We start from the raw sequence: 11,848 nt of genomic DNA, 5'->3' as shown, positions 1-11,848 counted from the left end.
CTGATTAGGAGGAATTTAGTATTTTGGTAATGCAGTAACTTGGCAAAAGAAAAGGTATATAAAACTGACAGCACAAATATAAACCCCAAATTTGATTTTTAAGATTAAGGTTTAGTTGAAAACAAAAATCAAAAATAGTTATTGGAGGTGTTACGACAGAGCACTAAGAGTTGACACTTTGGAATAGCTCTCTGCATATTTTCCTCTCATTCAGAAAATGGGTTTGTTAGCAAAGCAAGGGTTTACCACTCTATTTCAGCCACCTTAAAAAGTTTTGAAAACTGGGAAGTTCTTTGCAGGATTGTCACCAGCTAAGAAGAGGGGCAAAAGGGAAGACAGACAAATACGCATGCAAAAAATACCAACCAAAAATACCCAACCTCCCTTCCCGTCCAAAACCTCAACCTACTCAACTTGTGTGTGTTTGTGTTGCCTGATATTTTTAGACCCAGTAATTCTCTCCTCTAAAGAATTATCAGATGTCTGGTCTAGCTTGTCATGTCTATTCTGTTTATAACAGGTACAGTGGTACATCTTCCTCTCCGAAACAGTTTCCCTTATTGTGGCTAGTTTAAATAAGAAGTTACTTTCTAGATCCTCAGTGTTACTGTTGCTGAACTGTTACTCTTCTTCCATTGAGCAAGTTTTCTCCAACTTCCTCATAGGTTGAAGGGTTTGTTTTGTAATAAGAAAAATAATTAAAATTAAAAATTAGTCTCTCAAAAGCAGTAGATCCCAACCATTCATTGTCCTTTAGCAAAGAGGGTGAGGAATCCATGTGCTTTCCCTGTGAACCCAAAGAAAGCTTACGAGACAGCTTCCATGGAGCTGTACCTCATGGACAGCAAGGAAAAGTCATTTCTGTACATGGGATATGCCAGACAATACTTCTTTGTAGAACTCCACCTCAAAGCAGGGGGTCACTAGTTTCAATGAAGGTTTCATTACACTGTAACATCTTAATACCATTCATGAGACACTGTAAAAACTGAACACATTCAGAAGATTGCCAAGTAAACAAAGCTGGACTTAATCATGGCAATGCACTTTGGTTTCTAAGTTCATAACCAAGGAAGCAATAAATATTCTATTGCGTTTAACAGTTAGAGTACATTATACTTGTAAATATCTTTTTAATTAAAAAAATCCTTAGTGCTGCTTTTTTTGGATGCTGTTTATTTTTAAATAATTTTAACCATTGACACATACAATTATCTTAATACAATAATTCATTTTCTGATTATTTCAAAATTTTCTTGTATATACAAGTTGAAAGTCTAAAAGTAACACAGGAACCATTCTGTGTACTCTCTAACAGGGCATACAAAAATGTACTAATTCCCTCTTAAAAGTTCACTTGAAGTTGCCTCTCATAAAGCTGTCAATCCTGTGATAGCAGCCATGTCAGCCAAATAATTAAGAGTCAGGATGAACTGAGCTGTTGTAGAAATGAATCAGCCATTTGCCTCAGGATCTCCAGATCCACACAGCTGTGTGCCTGACTTCCATTGTTCCCAACAGAAAGGTGAAAGTCACACAGAAATGTAAGTAACATGTAAACTGACACTGGATCAAGCTAACGTAGACTTAGTGACGCAGATTCAAACATATACCTTTTTAATGGTCTCATTATTCTATTTCCTATCTTTCTTTGCAGTTCATTTCTAAAACCTGGTTTCTCCAAAACAGAACTCAATCCAAAAAAGCCACTTCAATTTTACAGTATAATGCCCCACACTCAAAACCCACCCAAAATCTCCCTCACTGGTTTCAGAAATGATTTTTCTATGTAAAATATAATTTGATGTCAGCTGTGGAGGAAACTGATTTTGAATTTTGTAACCATTGCTTAGAAATGAAACATTTTTTAAACTAATTATTAGTATAGCTAACAGGTATTCATTCAGCTGCCCTAAGAAACAGAACCATCACCATGGTATTGCTGTCTCTTATCATTTTAGTGGGATACTACTACTGCCAATACTAGCTGGCTCTGTGTTGGCTGCATCACGTTGTGGAAAAGTTTTTTGAAGAGCCCTATTTGGAAATATTTGTATTATACTGCCAAGGCTGAAATAATTACCAAGTTCTGGATCAGATGCCCGTAGTAGTTAAAACATTTGAAACTGATCCTTCCAGTTCTACAAGGTACTGGTGTTCCAGGATGGAAATATTTACAGGTCAGTTTAACATGTGGCCATTTAAAAGGTTATATGACTGTACTTATGTCACTTACAAGAAAAATACAACAGGTGAGCTACTCCAATGAAGATATTTGCAAAACTAAAAATTTATAGCATCTAATTTTAGAAGACTTTCTATGCAAACGCAGACTTCTATTCCTTAATGTAGCCCATGTAATGGGGAGTGATCAGAATTATAGCTGAACTTCCAGTAACCAACAAAAATATAATATTTAGACTTCTGAAAAGGTAGACAAAACCTCCAGTTCTTTCCAATGTTACTCATAATTCTGTCATGAAAAGCATCTGCCAGACAAGATAGTGGCATGCTGCTAATGTAATAATACGAGAAGACTTCACCTTCTTACAGTACACTCAAAACATCACATACAAAACATAGACAGCTGTTTAAGGACAAGCAGCAGTAAGACATTGATAAAGAAAATTCCATCCCAGGGATATTTAAGGCAGATGAAAAGGTTTATATGTTCTTATTACTTGGAAAAAAATACCCACAGCATGATCCATGCCAAGACTTTAGACCTGTGAATGACAACCAAGTACAAGTGCCTGGAAAATCAGGAGCAGCACCATGAGAGAGGCATTATCATCTGCCCTTCACCTACTCAGTCCACTCCAGCAGATTTCATCTTTCCCTTGCTCTGTTCTACGTGCTATTCTCATCACATGATAGGGTATATAATGTGCTGTGCCTGCTTTTTTAGTTTATTCAGGTCCTTTTATTTGCTACTGAATATCTGGACACTAGCAATGCTGAGAAACTAAAATTTACAGAAGCACAGCTCTATTGGTTAATAAAGACATGATGAGAGAACAGAATATAAACAATGTTAAGTCTGTGTCCTTCCTGCCCCTGTAACAGTTCTGTTTCATCAGAAAAGTAAAGGTAAGCTTCAATGGAAGGAAAAAAAAGGAAAAAAGTAAGAAATCCGGTCTTCTCAAAATCCAATGTCCGTCCAAACTCATGAAAGTTGTACTTAATATTTGTTTTTCTACATGTTTCTCATTTTGGCCATGAGTTCTTCTAGGCTTTCTTCAGACTCTGCTACTGTCTCCCCAGTTATTGAATTCTCTTCCTGTTAGGAACAGGAAGAAAAAGTAGTCAACAAAAAAAAGTAAACAAAAAAACCCCCACAGATCAGGTTTATTGCTGTTACACCACACCATTTTCCTAGAACCAGGCACGCACTTGTGGGATTAGGCCAAAGTGATTATAAGCTTCAATTGTAAACTATTTTGACTAGGAGTTAGAATGTTCTTACTGCAGTACATTCACATTCTATGTTCCTCGGGTATACTCATTACTCTTTGACTACATACAGCTTTTACAAGAGATGTATGGTAAAAATTAATAAGTCACCAAAATATTGACTGAGAAATTGACATTTGCTGTCCTTTCCCCAGCCCCCAAATGCATTAATTCCTATCATCTCAGCATCCACACTTAAAAGAAGTATCTTTCCCAGGAACACAAAACTACACCATAAAAAGGAATAATCAAATGAACTGAGGTCACATTTCACTGGAATTGTTCAAGATGGAATTCTGTTTTAGGTTTAAAGGGTAACCAGACTGGCTAGTATTATAAATTTAATCTACAATGTGTATTTCAAAAATTCATAAAGAATAAGTTCATTACCTTGTCTGGGATAGTATATGCTACACTAATTCCCTCAGGAAGCTCAGGTACAGGGCCAGATGCAGCCTTCAGTTCATCTTCTGAAATTTCTGATACTAATTCAATACCTTTGCATTAAAAGGAAACAAAAACTCCATTAGAAGTTAGAAGAAAAAGTTCTTTAATCACCAAGTTACCACAGGAAAGATGCAGCTGCTTTCCAAAAACAGAATTAAATTAAACTAGAAACACCTTTGATTTCAACAAATTCATTCCATTACCAATAGAAAATATTTTCCCTTTACAATATATTAAATAATTCTGTATAGGCAACTTATGAACCACAATGGCATCTCTCCCTTGTCCTTAGCATTTAAACTTTACCATAAGGACACTTCTCCCAGCTGTAAGATAAGATTATTTCCTATAGCATGTAATAAACAGAATATATATCTCCAGTCCTAAAATGGCTATATAAAACACATTTACCATTCCTTGAGATAATTCCTTCTAATTTAAAACCCTCAGAGGAATGTAAAAATCCATGGGATACTTCAGCACAGTGGTTATGGAAATGGCAACTGCTCTTCAGTATGTTTAAAAGGAATATACACTTAATACATCTTCTCATACCTCTCTCATCTTCAAACCGTCTTCTGAGAAAGTTTTTTATTCAAACAGCAGTTACATTTTGAGCCTAAAACCTGCACATTGCACTAAAAACATATCATCAAGTTGTGGTAAAATTACTTTCAAAATCTGCGAAAAGCCAAAAGTAATTACACAGCGTAAGCTATAAAGAATAGGAACTAAAAGAATTCTAAACACGTACCCTAAACTGTGTTCACCCAAAATGAATCTCAGTATTGGGAAAATCATTTAGTCTCCAGGTGATGACTTACCCCAGTCATTGTCTTCGTGTACTATTTCTTCTTCCTTTTCAATTACTTCTTCTTTTGGTCTTGCAGCTTCTTTTTTCTGGAGGGAAAACACAGAAAAACAATCCCCTCAATAACCAAAATGTAACAGTCCAATTTCCAAAAACAGCAAAGAAGTTCAAGCCTAATAGTCACATTTCTTCCAATATGTAAGATAAAAAGGTTCTAAATGGTGACTGCTTAGGAGCAAAACGGCAGAATACCTGCAAGTTCAAAAAAACCACCAAACCCATTAACACTCAGAAACATATGACTGCTAGAAAAGTTTGCATTCAGTTAAGTAATATTTTCTTCTACATAATTGCTCAACCTTTCTTCCTACCCTTTACTTTAAGGTAACTGTAAGTACTGTATATTTAGAAACACGTGCAACCATCTGAAGACAACTGCTGCAAACTGGAGTAGCAAGGAACATTTTCTTTTACTACAGATTTGCAACCTGCTTTGTTCTCTAAGAAAAGGGAAAGAAAAAAAAATCGACCCACAAACCCAAACTGTTTTTACCTTATAATTTTCTTGCTGTTTTCTGCAATTGTGGTCACTACATTGGGGGTTTGGCTTCATAGACATAGTTGGGAAGAAATCCTGCATCGCATTGTAACCAAGATAATAACTCACAGTACCAAAATTTAACAGGTATCTAGAAACACAGAGAAAGAAGCAGCTTGTAATACAGGTGCAAACCTAAAACTTCAGTTGATTAGGGAATAATTTTTCCTCAAAGAACTTTTAGAATACACTTTCAGACTCATGGAGCTGTGATGTGAGTTCTGTAATTGCCTTAAATCCAGTTATGCTGTAGTCAGCTGGCAACAGAATAACTGGATGAATACAGAATCCCATCTTCTCATGGTGTGTGAGAAAAACACAGCTACAGGCAAGAGAAGTAATTTATTAATTGTCCATGTACAAAATTCCAAAGACAAGTCAGCACTGTAGCACTTTTTAATGTATAATTTAATGATGCCAAATCAGAGCATGTTTAAATATTTAAATATTTTTGCTGTATACATCAAATAGCAACAACTCAGTCACTTACTTGAGAACATTTTGCACAAGCATTCCTGCCACAACACCCATGGTTGTAGGAAGACTGGCTGCACAAACTCCTTCACGTTTCAATGTCTTCTCATCAATATTTGCAGCTACTACCAGTGGAGGAGCACACTGAGGGGCAAGAGAAAGTAAGCTGTAAAAAAGCACTCAAGAAATCACACAGAAATTTAAGGTACTGCATCAGCTGTGCCAGGATCACACTCACAAGGCCAACTAATCTTCACATTCCCAATCCCACTCTAAAAGGCAAGCGAGCAATTCAGCAGAGCACCACGTACCGCAAAACAAGCAGATTCACCAGGGATGATCAGCTGGATGTGTCCTGACACTGCATTTTCACTCACTCCAGACTCCATCCAGATTTGTCCAAGTTCATTGCAGGCCTTATAAACACAGAAACACACATGTCAGCACTGCAGAAGTTTAATGAAAAGAATAGGAACCCAAACAATTGGGAGTGATGAAACACATTCATCTCCCCGCTTTCAGGCAAAAAGGCTATGGTCAGAAAAAGGTACATGAAGAGACAGAAGAGAAATTATTTATCAAAGGACAAATCAAACAGCAAATTAAAGTTGCCCTCATGAAGCCAGCCCTTTGTACTTTCCGGAGGACCTGTTCTAACAATACAGACATTAGTGATCCAGTTACAGCACACTACAGAATATAATTCCACAAATTATTTTTAGAGGCTTGGGTAGAGTGTATCTGTGTGCCTTCCCTGCCTGCAATTTGTCGATCAAGTCAGCCGAAGGGTAACAGAAAACATACATTTGGCATATACCCTACATTGGCTGCTACTATAAAGAAAAACAGTTTGAATAAATAAACAGCATTTTTAGTATATAAAAAGTCACGTGAAGTATACAATTAGCTATAGAAAATCTTTAGAAGTTTGTAAGATTTAACATACCAGCCTTTGAAAATACAGTTATATAAACAGAGTAATTAGAAAACACAGAGTTTATGATACTTCAATCTTTTACTAACCATTAGCTGATAGTAACTTCAAAGTCTTTAGTGATATTTATACACATAAAATGAGTTTATAAGAACTGAGTAAAAGCTCAGATTCCTCAAGCCAAGGAGACCATTTCTTAGGAGATTTTCTTTAAGTTCCTGTCTTTTCTATAGTTGCACAACTCCTAACATTATTTATAGGAGAAAACAGACTTCCACAAGCTCATGCCTTTGGTGGCTTTACCGTGTTAATTGCCATGCGAGCTTCAAAGTTGTCCACACAGCTTAGAACCAGATCCACAGGCTTCCCTTCCTCCAGTGCACCGTTACTGAAACAAGCATCAGAAATTTACATGAAATTGCTGGCAGAACAAAACACCAACTGGGCAACCAGCATGCTGCTTTAGAGTACAGAAGCCTAAGAAAAGTGAATTTCTAACAAAGCTTGAGCAAATGCAGTACAGGACACAACCAGCATCTTAGATCTGTGGTACAAACAGCACCATGCTGAGGCTGGGATTTAAATATATGGGCATTTTAGACTGTTTTATATAGTAGGCACCCACAGTACAAAGCACTGGAGCATTGTATCTTTGTACAACAGAACTGCAAATGGTGTAAGTTATTTCACATCTCTATGAGATCCACTAGTAACTACTTTCTTCTTCTTTTTATAAATCATACCTGGAATCTACTACAGAACACTCAAGATATGATCTGATCTGTTTTCCGTAACACATCTAGGCAGGAATGTCTTCATATACATACATTTCAATTGGAAATTATTAAATTGAAAAAGAGCCCCAACAAGAAAACCATGAGGCTGTGTAGAACCACACATCAGCAGAAGTTAGCAATATGCTAAAGTTGGGGGATTTTACCTTATTCTATCCATGAAGTGCTCAAAGTTGTCCAGTGTTGTGATGTTGTAGTTATGTACTTCAAACTGAACATCAGGATTAATATCCCTTATGGAGGAAATTACAGGAGTCAGTGGTAAAGAATACAATGATAATTTGCATTCTTCTCCCTAACTTCGCGAGTGTTGCTACAGTCTTAAGTTTCCACTCTGAACTCTAGAATTCACCCATATTTGTCAAAAATTCAGATTAGATAAGAAAAAACCCCAACATATGGAAGGAGCATTGTTTATATGAAACTTCTGAGCAAAACTGGCTATACATAAAAAGCAGGCTCACATTAAGGTTTTGGCCAGTACAAAAATGTCATTGAAATATCAGTCATCCCCACAAATATTTATGCTCAAATCCCCAAATTAGATCATGCTCCTTAGCAAATGACTAAGAGTGGAACACTGGTTTTCTGGAGCAGCATCCTGGCTAAATACATTTTGATACCCACTTCTCCAAGTTATACCTCAAAGTATGTTCTGCTGCTTGCACTTTACTTAATCCAGCTTGATGAGGTTGGAAGAAGAGTCTGTTCATGTTTGCCAGTTCCACTTTGTCATAGTCAAACAGAAGCAGCTGCAACAAAGATTGTTTTAACACGTGTGAATCTCCAGAGACTCTGCAAACAGAGCACTGTGGCAATTTTGAACAATAGAACTATTTCTAAAACCAAAGCCATAGGAAACTCCACAATCAAACTCCCTCCCTGAGAGGCCCATTCAGTTCACATAGAAGAGGTACTAACATCATAAGGACATGAAAAACGGAACCAATCTGTTAAATCATTAAAACTAAGAATATTCAAGAGATTAAGCTACATGAACAGCAGCACCTCTATTATCACCTTCCTACTTGCTGCCATGTGACAAACTAATGTTTGTGATAAAGATTTCTGTTTGTCATCTACTACATTTCAATTGCATGATATAAACTTGGTTCTTCTAAGAACTTTATCTTTAATGTGAAATACCCCCTCTTTTTTCTTTATTTTGTTTTCCTTTGGCAGTAATCCTTTTGCAGCATGAGGATTAGAGAGATGGGTTCATATAAGAATATGTAGACGATAAACATACAAACAAGAATCATCCACTTGATACAGGATCAAGCCCTAAATAAATGAATTTTACCAGCGTAATAAAATACAGACTCTTCGTGTGCAATGTTGACAAAAGTGCTGTTCTTGAGTGCTTTCTTCAAAACGTTTTTTTGTTTGACTAAAATCAAATCAAATTCTTTATGAAGAGGACTGGTCAATCTACTGTAAGGATAAAGAAGAATAAAAAAAACTCTCATTACCTTACCAATGCCACACCTTGTCAGCATTTCAGCAGTCACACTGCCAACACCCCCTACACCTACTACTGCAACTGTGAAGGTACGGATTTTCTGTAGAAAGGAATAATGTACACATCAGCATCTCAAAAGTGGTCCTCCCAGGGGAAGAATGCAAGCAGTGTTTCATTACAGATAGAATCCTACCTCATAGTCTTTGACAATCCCCATTCTTTTTAATGCCATCAAGCGACTACAAAGAAAAAAAGAAATGCAATGTTACACCGAAAATGTTCTTTATGTTTCTAACAACAATTCTGCTTTTCAGGTATTTAAAATCACTTTTGCTTTAGAAATAACCTCACCAAGCAATAAACGCAAGCCTGCTGTTTCCACTGCAGTTGTGAATGCCAGCTAGGCACAGTCTGAGTGACAGATACTTTCCTATTTGCCCCAGAGTGCTAACCCTGCAGAAACTCATGCACCTATTCCTCTGGTAATATTGATGAAATCTAGAGGACACAGATATTTTTGTAAATGAATCCCTGATTTATAGAATGAAAAGTGACACTTTTTGGTTTTTTGTAATGAACCATATGGCAGCAAACTAGTGAAGACTTGCACTGTTTTTTGATTGATTTGATTAGATTAACGTAACATTTAAAAAGAAATAAATAGAGACTATCAGGTTTCGAGGATAACTGAGAGGATTTTAAAGTAACATTTTATCCCTTTATGGCATTTTTCATGAAAGTATGAATATCAACGAGTATTAAGGAAAAATAAAACTAAACCCAAACCAACAAAACAAAAACCAAAATATCATCAGATTTCTAGAAGGGTAGGGGGTCTCTAAAGCTCAAGAATTCTATAAACTTCTAAAATAGGCAATTTGGAGGTATGAGAATAAGACCTCATATAATACCAACACCTGTCCCATTTACTAGCAACCTAGCTGAAAAACTCACAAGGCTCCCTCTCCCTCCCCGCCTGTATTGTAAAGCACGATAATACAAAGTAACCCTGACATCCAGCCCTGCCAGCCCAGCCAGGTGGGAAACCCGAGAGCATCCCTCCCGGAGCACCTGCCTCCTGCTCTGCCCGACACCCTCCTGAGCACACCCAGCCCCATCCCTGAGACTCCCGCCCGTCCGAGCCTCCTCCGCCACCTCCATGCGCCTGTCCCGCTCCACCCAGGCCCCCCGTTGCAGCCCACGGCCTCGCCGTTCCCCATCCTGCGGAGCCCCCGCAGCCCCCAGAGCCGCTCAGCGCACCTGTAGGGGTTGGAGTCGGTCACCTCGGCGCTCATGGTGTCGATGCGGGCCCGCGCCGCCGCCCGCCCGCGCTTCTCCCGGGCCAGCTCTTCCTCCAGCTCCCGCACACGCCGCTCCAGCCGCTCCAGCCGCCCGGGATCCGCCATGGCAGCGACACGTCTGTGCCCGGCCCCGGGAGCTTCCGGGAAGCGCCGGGGCGGGGCCGGTCCTTCCCGGGGCCGACCCTTCCCGGGGCCGCCTTCCTCACGGCCGGCTGCGGGAGGGGGTGAGGGGCGGTGTCCGCCGGGGCGGTACCTGCCTCCCGGGAAACGTCGTGTTCCGGGAGAAGCCACCGGGCCCGACAGCCAGGGGCTGCGAGGCGCTTTCCTTGGCGGACCGAGGCGCCTCCGGGTGACCCGGCCGGGGCGGGCTCCGGCGCGGCCTCCGAGGATGGCGGCGGAGCCGGGCACTAGCGAGGTGCGGCGGCAGCACCGCTTCGACCAGGGCAGCCTGGAGCGGTACCTGAGCAGCCGCTTGCCCGGCTTCCCTCGGCAGCCCGCGGGCGCGCTGGCTGTCAGGCAGTACAGGTAACGCAGGTGACACTGGTGACAGGGCACTGGGACTGGTGGCGGGGCCGCCGCCGCTCCCCTGCCCCGGAGCGCCCGGGAGGGGCCGGCAGAGGAGCCGCTCCTGCCGCCCGCCAGGGAGAGTCATCAGAGGTTGAGCCCTTTGCCGTCGGGATGGCGGGCAGCAGCCACCGATGGATTTTTAAGATGCATTGTCACTTAGTCCAATTAAAGGCACGTCCCGGCTCGTCCCTTGAGCGACTGGAGGAGGCAAAGTTCACGGTGGCGGCCAAAGTGACCTTTGTCACACTCAGTCTGTGGGCGGGCTGTGTGTTGGGTGGGCTTCCCGCTGTCCTCAGAGTACACACACGATTGTTTCTTCGCCTACACATAAATCTGATGGAGCAATTGATCTGCTCCATCTTTAATTGCGCAGCAAATAGTAATGTTCATAAGCGCTCACATGGTTTACGAAATCAATGGTAAAAGCGTTAGGGTGTCACCAGGTAAGCAGAGTAAGGATGTGCCGAGATTCCTGGTACTGACCGGCGAGCATCATGCAGTGTGGCAGGGAGGTGCTACAGCCGGGCTCCGAAGCCTCTGTTGAGTTTGTTTGCATTCAGCAAATCAGTGGTGTGGCTGCACGACTTCATGTCAGGAACTAACTATTAGAAGTAAAGTTTTTCTAAAAATAAGGATTAGTTCCTTTGCAGGCATGACCTTGACTAACTTACCTGCAGCTATCACTAAGAAACGGTGAACAATTTTTCATTGTCTTCTGATGTAAGTATAGAACATTAAATCATTCAATCCACCCTAATCTTCCTACATACCTCAGCTGCGAAGAGGGGCCGTAGGAGAGTAGCTAATAGTAAAGTCTGCTAAAATTTTGTTAGTATTTATGCTTTTACTTCTTTGTCTTGTAATTACAGTTCAAGGCTTCAGCTGGCCTAAATTTGTTTTGTTCCAGGCAGAGTATTTGTTACTTAAACTTTTTAAACTATTGCAAACTGTGGCCCAACTTCTTTAGGAAGAATGGAAACGTAATGGGAGGAATGATGGCAAAAGTT

At 40.2% G+C, this 11,848-nt stretch overlaps 2 protein-coding genes across 2 annotated transcripts in view; one reads left to right on the top strand and one right to left on the bottom strand.

Moving 5' to 3' along the window:
* Window positions 1–2,698: 2,698 nt before the first annotated feature.
* On the bottom strand, window positions 2,699–10,415 carry UBA5 (ubiquitin like modifier activating enzyme 5). Its single transcript, XM_038130185.1, has 12 exons — window positions 10,234–10,415; window positions 9,167–9,212; window positions 8,984–9,073; window positions 8,154–8,263; window positions 7,658–7,744; window positions 7,021–7,105; window positions 6,095–6,199; window positions 5,800–5,927; window positions 5,265–5,400; window positions 4,725–4,800; window positions 3,844–3,950; window positions 2,699–3,280 (listed from the first exon to the last, which is right to left on the bottom strand). The coding sequence occupies exons 1-12, from the start codon at window positions 10,377–10,379 to the stop codon at window positions 3,197–3,199; spliced, it is 1,200 nt and encodes a 399-aa protein (XP_037986113.1). The 5' UTR covers window positions 10,380–10,415; the 3' UTR covers window positions 2,699–3,196.
* The window catches only part of ACAD11 (acyl-CoA dehydrogenase family member 11), a 29,458-nt gene continuing 27,963 nt past the window's right edge, over window positions 10,354–11,848 (top strand). Inside the window, exon 1 of the mRNA XM_038130183.1 lies at window positions 10,354–10,799. Coding sequence (XP_037986111.1) covers window positions 10,378–10,799 — 422 coding nt within the window. The 5' untranslated portion in view covers window positions 10,354–10,377. The remainder of the gene's footprint in view (window positions 10,800–11,848) is intronic.

This window comes from Motacilla alba, chromosome 2 (assembly GCF_015832195.1).
Source record: "Motacilla alba alba isolate MOTALB_02 chromosome 2, Motacilla_alba_V1.0_pri, whole genome shotgun sequence".
Taxonomy (NCBI): Eukaryota; Metazoa; Chordata; class Aves; order Passeriformes; family Motacillidae; genus Motacilla; species Motacilla alba.
This window is presented reverse-complemented; position numbering and strand designations above follow the sequence as displayed.